The sequence below is a fragment of the Tenrec ecaudatus genome, chromosome 5 (genome assembly GCF_050624435.1).
Source record: "Tenrec ecaudatus isolate mTenEca1 chromosome 5, mTenEca1.hap1, whole genome shotgun sequence".
In the NCBI taxonomy this organism is placed as follows: Eukaryota; Metazoa; Chordata; class Mammalia; order Afrosoricida; family Tenrecidae; genus Tenrec; species Tenrec ecaudatus.
Genome location: NC_134534.1, coordinates 178,611,204 through 178,627,948, shown reverse-complemented (window position 1 = coordinate 178,627,948; position 16,745 = coordinate 178,611,204). Strand labels below are relative to the sequence as shown.

General features: G+C 48.9%; 1 protein-coding gene across 14 annotated transcripts in view; it reads left to right on the top strand.

The window, feature by feature from the left end:
• The window catches only part of SVIL (supervillin), a 270,082-nt gene that overhangs the window by 244,485 nt on the left and 8,852 nt on the right, over positions 1-16,745 (top strand). For all 14 annotated transcript variants that reach the window (XM_075550348.1, XM_075550351.1, XM_075550346.1 and 11 more), the window contains 7 exons: positions 1,355-1,499; positions 1,999-2,275; positions 6,936-7,087; positions 12,068-12,173; positions 12,861-13,068; positions 14,692-14,825; positions 16,434-16,589. In XM_075550348.1, the coding sequence (XP_075406463.1) occupies positions 1,355-1,499; positions 1,999-2,275; positions 6,936-7,087; positions 12,068-12,173; positions 12,861-13,068; positions 14,692-14,825; positions 16,434-16,589 (1,178 nt within the window). The remainder of the gene's footprint in view (positions 1-1,354; positions 1,500-1,998; positions 2,276-6,935; positions 7,088-12,067; positions 12,174-12,860; positions 13,069-14,691; positions 14,826-16,433; positions 16,590-16,745) is intronic.

Below are 16,745 nucleotides of genomic sequence, written 5' to 3'. Positions count from 1 at the left end.
TACTTCATGAAAAGAATCCAGTGTTTAACAAGAACAGCCTCAGATCAACTGGATGGCTGCGAGCATGCAGTGTTTGGTGTGAAGATCACTTCAGGAAATAGTTTTAGTTCAGGGTTCAAAAGGAAGAGATTCAGGGGTTCCTCCAACCTGAATGGGTCTAGTAAATGTAGGGTTGAATAAGAATTTTGGCCTGGTACAATAGTTGTATGGATAGATGGTGATAAGAGTTGTACGAGTCCCCAATAAAATGATTGTTAAAAATAAAGTAAAAAGATAGAAGGTTCCACCAATACCCCCCTAAAAAAATAAGAAATTTGGATTTATATTCCATGTGTTCCCACACCCCCCACCCCCTTCTTAATCAGGATGAATCTGTGAGTAGCCGGGCACCATCCTGTTCTTCGGATCTCATAGCAGAGGCAGCGGTAATTCAGGGAGGCAATTACATGTGTAGTCCAATTTCTTCTCCAGTTCTTAGGTCTCCTTCCTCGGTGGCTCTTGTCATGTAGAAACCAGTGACTACCTTAGATTGTCAGTGTGCTCTAACCCCCACCCAACCCCACCCCGAGATTTTGAGGTACGGCCAAGATTGAGCATTTGGCACCTTTGTAACCAGTGGGAAAGTAAAACCACTGAGATGGACTGACACGGAGGACCATGATGAGGTGCAGACCTCCCTGGCCACAGGCCCTTCACACTGCAGCTGGATGTCTGCCTCCTTCAGCGCGCTGCAAAACCTAGAAGACACGTTCCTCTACGATGCTTGAGCAGGCCTGCATCGTAGACTTTATGTAAAAGAGAATCACTCTGATAATTTCTGGTAGAGACCACAGATGTTCAGGGTGGTGCAGGAGTTCCCATACTTGGTGATATTTGGTTCCTTAGATCCTGCTAGTTTTGTGCCACTGTCTCAGAAGCCTGTGTGCACAGGACAATGACATGGAAATCCACAGGTAGACGTCAGGAGCACCTACCACCATCAACCACTAGGGGCAGTATAATCCAGGCTAGCAAAGTATGCGGCTGCTGTCTGGATCCACCAGGTCTCAGATGCAAGAATGCTAGAATGGAAGCAAAGCCCGGCCCTGGCGTGGTTTATGTTGGATCCAGGTACATAAACTCCATGGACACAAATTCCCAAGGCTTCAGGCTAACATAATGCCACTTATGAGGCACAGCAAGGAAAAATAAGTCACCTTTTCTGTAAACCATTTATGTCCTTTTGAGTGTTATCCAGCAGCCTCATGCGTCAGTTCCTGTCCTTTGTTTTAGCATGGCTTCATCCTGTGTTTCTGTTTTTGTTTTTCTTTCCACCCTCCCCCCCCGACTCCCACCCCACCCACCCCCCATGCAGAAAAGGACAAGGGCGGCCTGATTGGGCAATATTTGGCAGACTTACTGAACACAACGAGACAATTCTGTTCAAAGAGAAGTTTCTGGATTGGACAGAACTGAAGAGGCCGAACGAGAAGAACACCGGCGAGCCCAGCCAGCAGAAGGTAGCGTCCTGTGGCTGCCCTGTGTCTGAATTCAGCTTTCCTGGGCTCCCACAGCTCGCTGCCATTGAGGAGATTCCGACTTACGGCGACTCTAGGACAGAGTAGAACTGCCCCTGTGGGTTTCTGAGAGTGTATATCTTCATAGGAGTAAAAAGCCTCATCTTTTCCTCACACAGCAGTTCCTGGTTTAGAACTGCTTACCCTGCAGTTAGCAGCCAGGGTACACTGAGTTTCAATTATCTTCCAACTCTCGGAAGTGAAAATCCTCATTTGCTCCGCCTCTGCTGGGCGTGGACTAGGGTTGAGGGCACCAAGGGAGAGGATGGAAATTCAGGCTTCCCAGACCTTTCCCCTAAATGCAGTAGGTACGTAAGACACCCGAGACAGAGTCTGAAGGCAGTACATTGACCCTTCAGGACAACTCAAGTGACGTTGAAGGTGAGCAAAACCACTCTAGAAAGAGCGGCGGCTGAGCAAAGGCTCTCGTGTTCCCTGGTAGGAAGATCCTCGGGCCGAGGTCAAGCCATACGACGTGACCCGGATGGTGCCTGTGCCGCAGACGGCCACCGGCAGTGTCCTCGATGGGGTGAACGTGGGCCGTGGCTACGGCCTGGTGGAAGGTGATGACCGGCGGCAGTTTGAGATCGCCAGTGTTGCGGTGGATGTCTGGCACATCCTGGAGTTCGACTACAGCCGGCTCCCCAAACAGAGCATCGGGCAGTTCCACGAGGGCGACGCCTATGTGGTCAAGTGGAAGTTCATGGTGAGCACTGCAGGTCAGTGAACGCTTCTGTTCTCTCTGAGCATGCGAGGTCTGGGAGCGGGCAGGCGGTCAGCAGGGGGGTGAGAGCAGAGTATTGCTTGGCTGCTGAGTTCTGGGGCCCCTGGATGGTCCCTAACAGCCGAGCCTCTCCAGCCCCATGGATGTTTTCTCATGGAAGCCTCATGTCTGAAGGTTTCCCGAGTGCCCCCACCCTGTCCGTGAAAGTGATGATTTGCCTCCAGCGATATATAAGCAGCTATCTGCTGCCTAAATTCAAATCCTTAAAGAAAAGCCCATCCGCATGATTTACAACGGAAACCAAAAGAGAAAGCGCAAGTGTTGTATGGTAAACCATAAATCAAAAAGGAAGTTATTTCCTCGGAGGCCCGGTGCACGAACGCCGCTTTGTGACTGGTGTGGTCACGAGTGGAAACCCCCCTTTGTAGCAGAGCCCCTCCCCGGTGCGCGTGCTGCATTTGCACTAGAGGCAGGCGGGAAGGAGAAGGCAGTGCTTACGCCTAGCCTTTGACAGCCTCCGCTTTCTCACCTGGAAAATACAGACCACGGAACTCATCTCCCAGACTTTTGTAATCCTGCATGTGAGCCACCAGGTGCCTGGCCGCCTGCACAGGGTAGCTGCAGGAAGGCATCCCAGCAGAATGGGGAGGGGCAGCCACAGGCCTGTCCCAAACCAAAAGCCATTCCTAAAAAGACTGCAGAACCGCCTCGAGTGGGTTTAAGATCCTGATCTGCTGCAAGGCTGATGGACCAAATTAATCATCTGTGCTGATGACAAAAACAATAAGGAAGTGTGTTGTGTGTTGTGTGTGTGAGTGCGTGAGTGTGCAAGTGTATGTGTGTTGTGTGAATGAGTATGTGATCTGAGGAGGTGTACAGTGTGTGTATAGTATAAGTTTGATCTATGTGTTGTGTGTGAGTGGATGTGTGTGTGTGTGTGCATGTGTAAGTGTATGTGTGAGTATCTGATGTGGGGAGGTGAGTGTGTACAGTGTTTGTGTATGAGTGTATATGTGTGTTGTGTGTGAGTGTATGTATGTGTGTGAGTGTGTGTATAAGTGTATGCATGTGTAAGTGTATGTGAGTGATGTGGGGAGGTGAGTGTACAGTGTTTGATGTGTGTGTTGTGAGTGTAGTGTGTGTGTATAAGTGTATGCATGTGTATGTGTATGTGAGTGATGTGGGGAGGTGAGTGTACAGTGTTTGATGTGTGTGTTGTGAGTGTATGTATGTGTGAGTGTGTGATGTGGGGAGATGTGTGTGTTGTGTGTGTGTAGTATGTGTGTGTATAAGTGTATGTATAAGTGTATGTGTGAGTGATGTGGGGAGGTGAGTGTGTACAGTGTTTGATGTGTGTGAGTGTATATGTGTGTTGTGTGTGAGTGTATGTATGTGTGTGAGTGTGTATAAGTGTATGCATGTGTAAGTGTATGTGAGTGATGTGGGGAGGTGAGTGTACAGTATTTGATGTGTGTGTTGAGTGTATGTATGTGTGAGTGTGTGATGTGGGGAGATGTGTGTGTTGTGTGTGAGTGTAGTATGTGTGTGTATAAGTGTATGTGAGTGATGTGGGGAGGTGGGTATGTACAGTGTTTGATGTGTGTGTTGTGCGTGAGTGTAGTGGATGTGTGTAGTGACAGGACCCCCCCCCCCCCCAGTGGAGTTGAGGAAGTGGGAACTGGAATGGTGCCCAGGTTCTCATCTTTAACCCCAGGAGGAAGCAGCCAGCTCACACCAAGACAGTCACCTTTTGAACTGTACTGGCCTTCTTCACTGTCGACTGGGAAAGAAACCCTCGGAAATGAACGAATGAGTGAGTGAATGAACGGGATTCTGTTAAAGCATTTTTCTTTAAACATTCCAAGAGCGTCACAGACTAGTTACTTGAAGGTCCCTAAAACGTAATGAGCTGACCGCAAAGGCTTGCTTGCTGGCTGCACGAGCATCTCACAGCCGGTTCGAGCATCATCGTCATGAGCGAAGTTACAGCTGTGGAAAAGATTGTTGAACTTGAGCAGGGAACATTTCGGTTCCAGGCTGTCCCTGGGGAGCCGTAAGCAGAGGCCTCTGCTGTTTGTGGTGCCCCTGAAGCTGGCGGCGGTGGACCCAGCCCTCCAATGGCACAGCCTAGGAGATGCTCCGAGGCAGTTCTGCACGTAGGGTCACTGTGCATCCGAGTAGCCCTGCTTCGCTGGTCCCACAAGGACCGGACCTCTGCAGGCAGGATGAGCACAGAGCCCTCAGCCTTCCCCTGGGACAGGGCCAGCAAGTCAAAGCAGCTGTCGAGGCAGTCAGTCCGACTGAGGTGGTCACTGGCCAGTCTGCCCAGGCACACGTGGATGTGCCATGGGGTGGGGGGTATGAGAGGGTAGACTAGACAGGTGAGACCACAGTGGGTCGATGGTGTAGCTCACGGAGCGCCTCAGGTGCTGAGTTAGGAGAAAGCGGCTCTTGCTACAGTGCCATGCTGGGCCAGGCCTTGTGCACAGGCGATGCGGGAACAGCTTGCAGGTGTCGGTGGTCAGTACAGTAAGTCTTGGTGCAAGGCTGCTGGGCCCTGAGCAAGTCTTCCTACCTCAGTGTTCTGCTTGACCTGAATGGAGAAAGTAGTGGCCGCAGACTTGCTCTTGTAAGGATTTTGGTGGCATGCCACGTGTACACATCACATTCAGTGTCGGACTGATGGAGCCTAGAAAGATTACAGTGAAAACACTCTTATTACACCTGCTCCTCCTCTGTTGACACTCTTGTTCTCTGACATTTCACATGTGCGACAAGTGGGATACGTCTACTGTCTGGCTGTTTTGTTCATGGTGTGCATCTGGCAGGAAGCAATACCTAGGTGTGAGCTCAGGATTGTGCAGCTGTGGTCAGTCTGAGCCACGATGCTCAGGGTGAGGCACGTAGGTAGTGATGCCATTCTGCTGTGACTTCTTGGCATGTCGCCAACACGGCCTTTGGAGCCTGAGTATGTTGACAAGTGAGGAACGGATGTGATTAAAACTTAACTTGGCTAAAGTGAAAAAAAAAGAGTGAATTAAAATTAAAGTTGCATCTAAGATTAAAGTTGATATGTTGATGAAAATGGTAAGGAGAATTGGTGAAAGGTCCATCTTATGAACTATTTTAAAAGAAATGCAGGGCTGTATTAGGTATATACACTCAAATCTATTAGAGAAGGTTAGGGTGTAAAGGCTAGTGATGTATGCATGAATGAATATAGTTATATATTTGAGTGCTAACCAGTTTTAAGGTATGTATAAATGGTCAGTTTTAATTACATCTTTCCCCAGTAATCTAATTGATGCCACTATTTTTCACTACTGTGAAATACAAACTTGCACTACTTTGAAGAACAAACTTTTGTTTGTCTAGGTTCATAGAAATTGCAATTAAATATCTTTTGAGTTACATTAGGGTATTTATAGCCCATTCACTTATGTGTTCCTTTTTCATATTTCCCACTTACAAATACACAGATTTTCTAATATCAGACCCATAGTAGATGTCACTAGAGACTGTTAATTCTAAAACAGTTTAAGAAATTATTCCATTTATTTATAAGTAATCAATAAATACTCGACCGCTTAGGAACTTAAAACAAATAAGAATTTCCCCTCCTTCTGTTTCCCTTCCATATAACTGTTCAATATAACATCAGTATAACTTATTTAATAAATTGGATTAGGACTGAGGAAAAAATCTGGAGGCAGAGAGACCCAAGTTTATTTAATGAACTTTTAATGTATGCAGGTGTTACACCTACCTACAGTCTCCCTCTCACCGACTTGCTGATACCACCCAGGCATTTACGTCATCCCGAGGCTCCACCCAACTCATTTCAGTACCTGAAGTGATCTCATTCACCTATTCGCTTCCTGGTTGTGTCCACTGACTCGGACAGAAGCGAGGACTTCATCTCTCTCCATTCACTGGAGCCCCGGGTTCCTGGCTCATAGTGGGTGCTCTGGAGGCATGAAGGGCTGAAATGCTCTAAAAGAACCATTTGACCAATGAGCCTCCGGGATGGCTCGTTAGAGGCAGTGGTTCCATCTGCTCTATGTCCTCAGCTAATGATCCTGGAGGCCTACGAGGTGCCGGCTGGCCAGGATGCTAGGTTCTTAATCCTGGCCACAGCCCTGGTGGCAGCTGTTATTTAAACCCCACATGATTGTATGAACATGATATGTCAGCCATCTCTCTGTTCCATTTCTGACCGAACTTGGGAACTTCTCGGTGTTTTGATTTTCAATCCTCCCTGGAATCGCGTTAGCGATCATCTTTTCCCCCCTTTGTGCTGGACACTGGGCCCGCTGTTGGTAGCTCTTCTCTGCCAGCCGATGCCCTGCTCTCAGTCTCCCTTTCTCTCCTGCACACGTGGAGTTGCCTGCACCCTCCTCCAAGGATTGCAGGTGGTTTCCTCAGGGTGTCCAGGGGGCTTCAAGTCACTTCCGTCCAGTCGGGAAGCTCCGGGTCAGACAGCCTGTCTTCTCCTGTGTGAGGATTCACGCTCACTCCGGGGGTGAGCAGTTCCTTCCCACCTCTGACCTGTGTCCCAAGGTGCTCGCTCAGGCCTGAGGGACGACCGTGGTGGCTGCGCTCTGGCGCCCGGTTGCCAGTTGCTGGCCTCATGCTCAGTGTCTGTCTCTCCGCAGTGGGGAGTCGGCAGAAGGGGGAGCACCTGGTGAGGGTGGCCGGCAAAGAGAAGTGTGTCTACTTCTTCTGGCAAGGCCGGCACTCAACGGTGAGCGAAAAGGGGACCTCGGCACTGATGACCGTGGAGCTGGATGAAGAAAGGGGTGCCCAGGTAAGCCCCACGGGAGAGCTGGCGGGGGCAGGGACGGGGCTGGTCCCTGACAACCTGATCCTAACCAACAAAGACAACCTCACCCAAAGCACTTTCTCCCTTTCGCTCTCCCACCAGTGCTCAGATTCCTCTCACAGAGACTAAGCCAGGATGGACCTCCAGTTGTAATACGATTCCAAACAGATGGAATGAGTGGCCCCCTAACTCCCAATGGAAAGTCTTTCCATTTAAAAAAAAAAGAGAGAGATGTAATTTCCTACTTCTAAGATTGTTAACTCGGTATCATCAAGTTAATTCCAACTCATATTGACCCTACAGGATAGAGTAGAGCTGCCTCTGGTTTTCCAAGGCTGAACCACTTGATTTATTTATTCATATATATTTTTAAATTAATCATTTATTGGGGACCCTCACAAATCTTAGAACAATGAAATATTCAATAGTATTAAGCACACGTGTATATAGGTTGCCATCAACATTTTTAAAACAATTTCTTTCTACTTGAGTCCTTGGTATCTGCTCCTCTTTTTCCCCTCCCCCCCCCCACCCTTGTGAATCCTTGATCAATGATATATTGTTGTTGTTACTTCATGTCTTACACTGTCAAGGTTGAACCTGTTTAAGAATAGAAAGCCTCATCTTTCTTCAGCAAAGCAGTTGGTGGTTTCGAATTGCTGGCCTTGCAGTTAGCAGCCCCATGTGTAACCACTGCGCTACTGGGGCTCCTTCTAAAGCTGGTAGAGATGGTGTATTAAGCAGGTTCTCCAGAGAAACAAAACCAGGACAGTTACGATTATATGTAAGAGGACAGGTATATACAGCAAGAAGGACTATAACAGCTAATTAATCCATACGGCAGTACAGAGGGCTCAGTTCAACTCACTTTCATGGAACAGTTAATGTACTGAAAGTCTTTCAACTCAGGTCCAAGGTCAAGAAGCAAACATCAGAGTCCTCCCTCGGGCAAGGCAGGCAGAGTCTGCCCACAGTCGGCAAACAGCTGTGTGGGTCAGCAACAGTCAGTAGCTCAGGAGCTTTGTGAAGCAGGGACATTGAACTGAAGCAATGCAAGGTAACAGGACCTACCAGCCTCAGACTCAAGGGACAGGCTCCACAGGTTGGCCTGTCCCACAAGTAGTGTAGCACACAGGTTGAGGCAGAGAACTAGCTAAAGCGGCAGCACCCTAGTCTGATCACCAGAGAGCAAGAGAGAGGGGGGGCGGGCCTTGCAGAGCCATTTATCTCTTTGCCCTCCAATCAAACTGCAACCTGGTTAATCCCACATGTTCCTATTGGCCAGGTTGGTACAACAAACTGAACTTTCACAGATGGTTAACAGAATAGAGCTGATGTTGGTGCTTATACAACAGGATGGCTACCCTCGTGCATATCTATTTCTCTGAAAAGTAGTTTTGATTTGAATCCTAATGCCTGTGGGCTTTGATTGACTATGCTGCTTACACAAATCAATTCTAAGGAAATATTAGAGATTAAGGTACGCGTTAAGTTTTCACTGTCACTACACCTTCTAGCAGCCCAGGTAATTTTTCTAGAGCAGAAATCAGCTCACTCCATTGCTCTTTGTCGAATGTGGATACGATCTAAAGTCTTCAGGTGTCTGCCAGGGCCTTTCGTGGTCAGTCCCACACACCTTTGCAGGCCCCTGCCACCCTAGCACTGCTCCTCAGACACACATTGCTCCCCCTGCCCTGGGGCCTTTGCACTTAGCATTTTTCCATTTGGGATGCCCTCTCTCTCAACTTCATCGAGTGGTTTCTGTTCAGATGCCCACCTCTCCGTTGTATCCAAATCATTTCACATCCCCAATTATTCTCTGTCCCTTAACCATGCAGTTTCTCCCTATCCCCCACCCTCACCCCACCCACTTGTTACTTACCCCATGTGAAGTTATATCATTATTTGTTTCTTCAGTATCGATCTTTCCCTATAAGCCTGGCTTTGTAACCCCAGTGTCCTAAGCAACAGGCCCGCTGTGCCCTGTAGGTGCCAGCACCGAATGGCAGTGAGTCTGGTTTTTCAGCGGGTCTGGTTTGGCCTGCCTGATGGCTGGCAGGCACTGCTGCCCAAATGGAAAGTTTTCTAAACATCTCTTTGTGATGTTTGGGATAGCTATGCCTCTTGTCCCATCACTGAGTACCAATGATTAACAATGGTTGGTTTGTGTATTTTTTTTTAAGAAATATATCACCATAAGCAGATGTTCTCCCTGTCTTGGACGAATGGTTAGCATTAGCATGGACGGACGAGAAGAGAGGCCTTTTTCTAGAAATAAGCAACATTCAGCAAACCATCCAGAGCCCCCAAAACATACAGGTAGTGCCCAACTGACACCATATTCTAGTTACAACACAACACATGTCAGACCATCTGCCTGTGGGTGTGCGTGCATACATCTTACTGTTAGTGATATGTACTACATACAGTGTTGGCAGCGTGTAATTGGATGATGTTATCTTTCCCAGATGTTCACTTGCAGATGTTCAAGTGGTAAGATTTACTGTCCCAGATACAGCTGTATTGTAGATTATAAAAACATTTTTTAGAGGTCTACTGATTTGATTTCCATCAGGACTGACGGAGCACACTGCCCTCAGAACTCAAGGACTGCCTCTCTTAAGGGCCTAAAGTCTACCACTGACTGTACTTTTCAATGAGTGGTTAGCAACAGTTACGTTTTAGTTTCTAATTATGGGTGACTTCAGCTGCACGTTTATACATTTGTTTGCTTCTGGGAAAGGCCAAGTCGTCCCGTTGGAGGAGCAGGTTGGGTGGGGTTTCATCAGGCCTTGGGGTTCAGAGCCAGAATCCCTCCAGTTTGAGCTTTCTGTTTTCTTCATGCTAGCTGCTGGAAGATCATGTTAGACAATTGACCCCGACACCAAGGGTCGTTGGATCTGGGGAATTGGGCGTGACTTGTTGTTTGGTGATGTTGAGTTGGTTCCAATGCACAGCGACCCTATGTACAAGAGAGGGGCACGCTGCTCGGTCTGTGCCGTTGTCACCATCATTGCTGTCTTTGAGCCCATCATTGCAGCCCTGTGCCACCCCATATGGTCCAGCCATCCTCTTTGCCACGGGCCCTCTGCTTTACCCAGCATGCCACTCTCCAGGGGCTCATCCCACCTGATAACTTAACCAAAGTAAGCAAGGCTCAGTTTCGCCATCCTTGTTTCAAAAAACATTCTGCCTATACTTTTCCCAGGACAGATTGGTTCCTCCTGGTGGTCTGTGGTCTATTCAATATTCTTCGACAACCTAATTATTGACAAGTTAACTCATGGTGAGAATTGCTTCCCACCTGATACACATCACCAAACCTAAAACAAAACTCACTGCCATGATGTCGATGCCAACTCTTCATGAAAGATCCTATAGAACTGGGTAGAATTGCCCGTGAGTTTCCGAGAGTCTCTTTACGGGAGTAGAGAGCCGTTTCTTTGTCTCGGAGTGGTTAGTGGTTTCGAACTGCTGCCCTTGCATTTAGCAGCCAAAAGTATAACCGCCGTGCCACCAGGGCTCCTGGGAAAGATTATGTACCGGCCCCTGGGGAAAACAAATATGTAAATCTTAATTTTTATGCCGATAGTTAGAATCTCATTTTAGAATCCGATGTATTTGTTGTGTAAATGAGGCAGGAGTAGTGCGGGGCATGTCTGGAATCAATCTCTTCTGAGATACAGTGGAGACAAGAATGACAGGCTAGAAAAGCCATGCTGCTCACTCCAGGGAAGCAGACACTCCACTGACGAGGGCCTTCCTCCAGAGCCCAGAGAGAGAGAATGGCTTCGCCCTGGAGCAGGGGTTGGCAAACTTTTGAGACAGGAGAGCCAGTCCTGCCCCTCACAATAATTTTTAAACTATTTGGTAGTTTCACAAACAAATGCGGTTCCCCTTGTCTGGCTATCTTTTGTCTCAGTTGTTGTTCAGAGGCACAGGTGCGTGCTGAAAGAGCCGCATGTGGCTGCAAGCGGCGGTTTGCCGTGACCCCTGTCTGAGAGCCATGGTCTAGGCTCGGGCCTCTCGCCTCCGAAACTGAGAGGAAATAAATTTGTTGGTTAAAGCCATCCACTGGGGTGTTCCTGTTACTGCCACACCAGGTAACTAAGACACTGCCGTTGAATGCTCCCAGAGTGCCAGGTTCAATGAACGACTTCCTCTCTGAGGAAGGATGTGAGAGAGTTGAGTCAACGTTAATGTATGTGGTACAATTAGGACCTGATGGCAGAGAGTGCTTTCACATGCAAAGCAGAGGTTGTGTGTGTGCACAGCACATCCATCTTTAAATGGAGTATCGCAGTGACTGCAAGAAAAAGAAGAGAGAAAACCAACTCTCCCCAACTGCCACGTCAGTGAGTAGTCATACTCATTGCTGAGAGAGCTGCTTTGTTAGAAATGTTTAAATCCATTTGGCCCAACTGTAGGTTGGCAGTTTAAGACCACCACTGCTCCACAGGACAAAGATGAGGCAGTCTACTTTGGGAAAGAGTGACAGCCTCAGAAGCCCCAGGGAGAAGTGCTACTCTGCCTAGAAAGTCAATATGAGTCACATTTGGTTTGGTTGGTTATACCTTGAATAGCATTAAAATATCAAAATAGATTTTTAAAAAGTGATATAAGGAGACATTAGCGAAGAAAGCAACAAAACAGCAAACTTATTTTGGATTTAAACAAAAAAAATAGATAAGGGAGCTCCCCAAAGTTCATGGAAAAATAGGAAGAGAGGATCATGGGAACTTTCTCAGCCTTCTACAGCCCCTCTGCTCCGAGAGGGGTGCTCTGAGAGGACCGTTACCCCTGGGGTGTCTCAGTGGTTTTCCTTCCCTAACAGGATTCGTGTTCACCTCCCTTTGCTTTTCTTGGTATTTTTCAGATTTTCTATGAGAGGCATGTATTATGTTTATGAAAACCCACTAAATGCAATGTGACCCACCCCCACCCCCCATGTGTTTAAATTTCCAGGTCCAGGTGCTTCAAGGGAAGGAGCCCCCATGTTTCCTGCAGTGTTTCCAGGGAGGAATGGTGGTACACTCAGGGAGGCGGGAAGAGGAGGAAGAAAACGTGCAAAGTAAATCACCTTTACTGTTGGGATTCCATTGCTCTTGCGCGCGCTGTCTCTGTCTCTCTCCTGGCAGGTATTTTTATAGACAGGAGGTTTAAGACAAGTCTCTCTTCATAAAATTGTGGCTTTACCACCACGAGCCTCCAACTGTTTTCCTTATCACTCAGCTTTATGAGGAGCGTGTAAGCCCCCATGGGGTTCACTTCAGGATCTAATTTGGCAGAAATGAGGCTGGAAGATTATTTCATATTTAACTGAATTGCACATCACTATGGCTCTGTCTGTTCTTTATAGCGGGGGTGGGAGAAGGCATGGATCTTATGTTAAACATCATCAGATTTTTTTTTTATAGGTCAGCATCCAACTGAAAAATCGTTTTGGAGCCTTTTTTTTAAAAAATGCCTGTTAGATCACTTAGCAAGGTATTTTACACGTTTCATGGAAAAGAACCACCTTGGTGCACAACCTCCTTTTGGCAGGCGAACTCTGACAGGATGGGCCTTCTGGAGAAGCAGTTAGGCTGCGTGCTCAGCATGCTTCTGGGGGCGACAGGCACAGCCCCCAAGGCAGCCCAGCATTCCTCTCCCGGAGTGTGATTGTGCATGTGGTGGAGGGCAGGGGGCTAGAATGGCAGCCTTTCCAGGCTGTCTGCACCGGGGCAGCCTAACTCTGTGCTTCTGGTGCCCCCTGCAGGTGAGTGGAGGCTGTACTGCGTGCGAGGAGAAGTCCCTGTGGAAGGGAATTTGCTGGAAGTTGCGTGTCACTGTAGCAGCCTGCGGTCTAGGACGTCCATGGTCGTACTCAACATCAATAAAGCCCTCATTTACCTGTGGCATGGGTGCAAAGCACAGGCACACACCAAGGAGGTTGGACGGACTGCAGCAAATAAAATCAAGGAGCAGTGAGTATTCTCGGTCCATAGCACACTCTCCAGCCACTGAGTCTGCCCAGCAGACCCCACTGAGAACAGTCCCTGACCTGGAAGCCTCACTGAGCTTCAGGATCATGGCTCCTCTCTCCAATCCAGGGAAGGATTTCTGGGGAGTAGGCAGTTTTCAATAGAGAACACAAACAAGCTGAGAGGATCCCCCAGGGCCCCAGTCCCTGTGTGCTTGATGTCACTTCAACAAATGTCAGAGACGCCTGACTTCCTGAGAGGTCCAGCACTCCTCTCGGCTGAATCTTAGGGCTTCCCTCCCCCACATTTTAAAGGTTTACCTGCCCAGAGGACAAGGGCAAAGACCCCGACAGGTATTTCCATTTCTTCCCTTACAGGCAAGATTCCACTTTTGAGCTGTAAGCCCAGGGACCTGTAGTGTTTAAAGAGAGAAAACTTCATCTATCTTTTAAGGGAGTCAGGGTTATGTCTGAACAGTGGAATGCGAAAGAGCATTTAGCTGAAGAAGAGTCTGTGGTCAGACATCTGTTTCCGAGAGATCCGCTCTCTCCTGAAGGCAGCCCCCTGCCATTGCTGGCTCTGCTCTCTCACAGCCCACTGGGCACTGGGGACTGCATCCCAGGGCCAAGGTCCCCCTGCCCCGCAGACACCCACGCTTCAGGGGTCAGAGCTCAGGGTGCTAAGGCATGAAGTGAGGACCTTAGGGAAGAAGTCGCACCGCCACTAGGGGGCAGTAAGATGAAGCCAAAGGCAAGCACAGCATTCTGGGGTGCACCACCCTGTCTTTGTCACCCCTGCAGATGCGAGTGTGTCTGTGCACCCCCACACAGGGCAGGAGACTCACTCGGAGAAGTCCCAGTGCCAGGTGCTCTGCGCCTTCTCACACCAGGGTGTGCACAGACCTTGGCGATGCCCTGACAGTAAAAATGCCGGGTTCCCTGGGAGCTCAGAGCACCACCAAAGTGCCGCTCATACAAATCATCGTCTGGGAGCGAGTTGGGCGTCTGCGCCCGCTGCTTCCCGACAGCTGTCAACCCAGTGCTGTGTGGACAGGCCTGAGAGGAGAAGGGAGACCGTGAGTTGAGTCACCGGGGAGGGATGGTAAATGAAGCTCAGGGAGGTCCCCAGAGGCTCCAGGGACTTCTCACATGGAGTAAAGGAGCAAAATATAGGAAGCAAGAAGTCAAGCATGCCTGCATTCCATGCTTATTGAGCTCAGCACAGTTGTGAGCACTGGGGATTTCCAGTACACAAGCCCCAGATCCTGTCTTGTGGGCGCTTGCATCTGAAAAGCAGGACACGAAGCACTAGCTAAGGAAGTCCAAGCCTCCCCCTAGCTTCACCAGGGCAACCTAGGGAATTATGTCTTTATGGAAAGAGATTGTATTTTCATCATTTACTTATATATCATTTTACACTCCTCCCTGAGGTCAAATCCCATTTCTTCCCCCCACTACCCCACCCCCACACTCAAACACAGGAGCATTTTCTTTTGTATCTGTTTGTCAGAATTGCTTTTTATCAGAAAGCCAAACAAGAGAGGTGGAGAGATTGAGTCTTGAAGAGTGTGGGGCAAGGACACTTTGAGGGCTTACTTTACAAACGAGTGGGGTTTCTCCTGTGCAGGTGTCCCCTGGAAGCAGGACTGCACAGTAGCAGTAAAGTGACCATACACGAGTGTGATGAGGGGTCGGAGCCGCTGGGATTCTGGGATGCACTCGGACGGAGGGATAGGAAAGCCTACGACTGCATGCTGCAAGGTAACACGCGGTCCTGTCCCTTCGTCATGGTAAACCCCCTCACTGCTCCCGCCAGTGGGTGCGGACACCACAGAAATGGGTGTCAAGGCAGACTGCAAGTCAGAGTGGGCCTGAGGTGGTCAGAAGCAGGGAGTGTTACCAACTCCACTGAGGAAGTGAAGAAGCAAAGAGGGGGAAAGAACAGTCACTGGAGGGACATCTGAGTAAAGAATATGACTTTTAAGTGGGCGGTTCAGGCCCCCCTCCCCTCTCCAGGTGCTCCTCGAGTAAAGATTTAGTCTCAGAAACCCCATCTCAGGTCCCTGTGCGTCAGAAAGGACTCCATAGCAGAGGGTTTGGTCTAGGAGGTTTGTGTCTGTGTTCCCTCTGCACTATTTCTGGGTGGATCGGAGGCTGCAGTGAAGAGCAGATGGAACTGTCCAGACGGGATGGTTGGGGTACAAAATCTGCCGGGGCTGGGGATCAAGGCACAGTTAGCCTTGGGTGGGGGAGCAAGATCCTGTGCTCCCTGCCCAGCGTGATGCTGAACACGGTGAGTCGGCCCTTTGGCAGTCTACGTTGTCAGCTAGAGATGAAAAGAGGGGATGGCCCCTGGGTGGACGGAGAGTAAAGCTGTCCCCTAGACTGGCTGCCCAACACCTTGTGTCTACTTCATGGGGTTTTGATGCTTGTGTTCTAGGCCTTCTCCACTCCCCAAATAAGTAAATGCTATTTTCCTTGAGAGTATGTATCTCATTTGCCATTTATCTGGCGCTTAGGCCTTGGGCTGCTAGCTGCAGGCTTGGCGGTTTGAACCCACCACCTACTCTGAGGGAGAAAGATGAGGCTGTCTATTCCCATAAAGCTTTACTGTCTTGGAAGCCTTGTGGCAGGAATCCCCTCGGGGCAGCAGGTTTGGTTGGGTTCATTTGTTGAGTATCTTATTCTCTTCTCTCCCAGGGACTAGTTTCATGTTTAGTGTGGGCATCAAGATAACAGTCATTGGCCTCCCCCCACCCCCTCCCAAACCTTCTTGTTGTTTCTATACATGGAGTCTGTCTCGAAGTGGCTCCTTTTGAGAGTGAAGCCGACGCCTGGGGTCTTCTTGACGATGATGTTTACAGAGGCAGACTGCCCGGCCTCTCTCCAGCACAGCTGCTGGGTGGGTTCCAACTGCCAGCCTTTCAGCTGGCACTAACCATTGTGCCCCCCAAAACTCACTGCCACCGAGTCACTTCCGACTTCAAAGGTCCTTATAGGACAAGGGAGAACTACCCATATTGATTTCTGAGACAACTCTCTATGGGAGTAGAAAGATTCATCTTTCATCCAGGTAGCAGCTGGGGGTTTTGAAATGCTGACCTTGCAGCTCCCACAGAGCCATCAGACAATGCTAAACATACCATATGAACTCACCTAACCCTTTTTGTAGTTCAGTAAGGCTCTCTCCCCTTGTCCTGATTTTACTAAGGTGGTATAAAAGGGCTTCTCGCCCTCCAAGCTCAGCCACCTCCTACCAACTGCTGGACTCATTCTTGTTCCACATTGACTCTCGCTCTTCAGTCCATCTGGAACTTACATTGATCGATGCACATTTTGTCTTTCGCTTTGTTCTCTTTTTCGGCAAAGATCCTGGAAATTTCAACTTTACGCCCCGCCTGTTCATCCTCAGCAGTTCTTCTGGAGATTTCTTGGCCACAGAATTCATGTATCCTGCCCGAGACCCCTCTGTGATCAACTCTATGCCCTTCCTGCAGGAAGACCTGTACAGTGCACCACAGCCAGGTAAGACACCTCCCAAACCTCTCTCACTTCACTGTGCCCTTCAAGTGATTCCTATCTTCCAGGTACTCAGCCAAATCTCTTTCATACTTGATGCCATCTTCATACCTACAGCAAAAGGCAGGTGCGGGCACCCCCTGTAGACTGTAGTGCAAGACA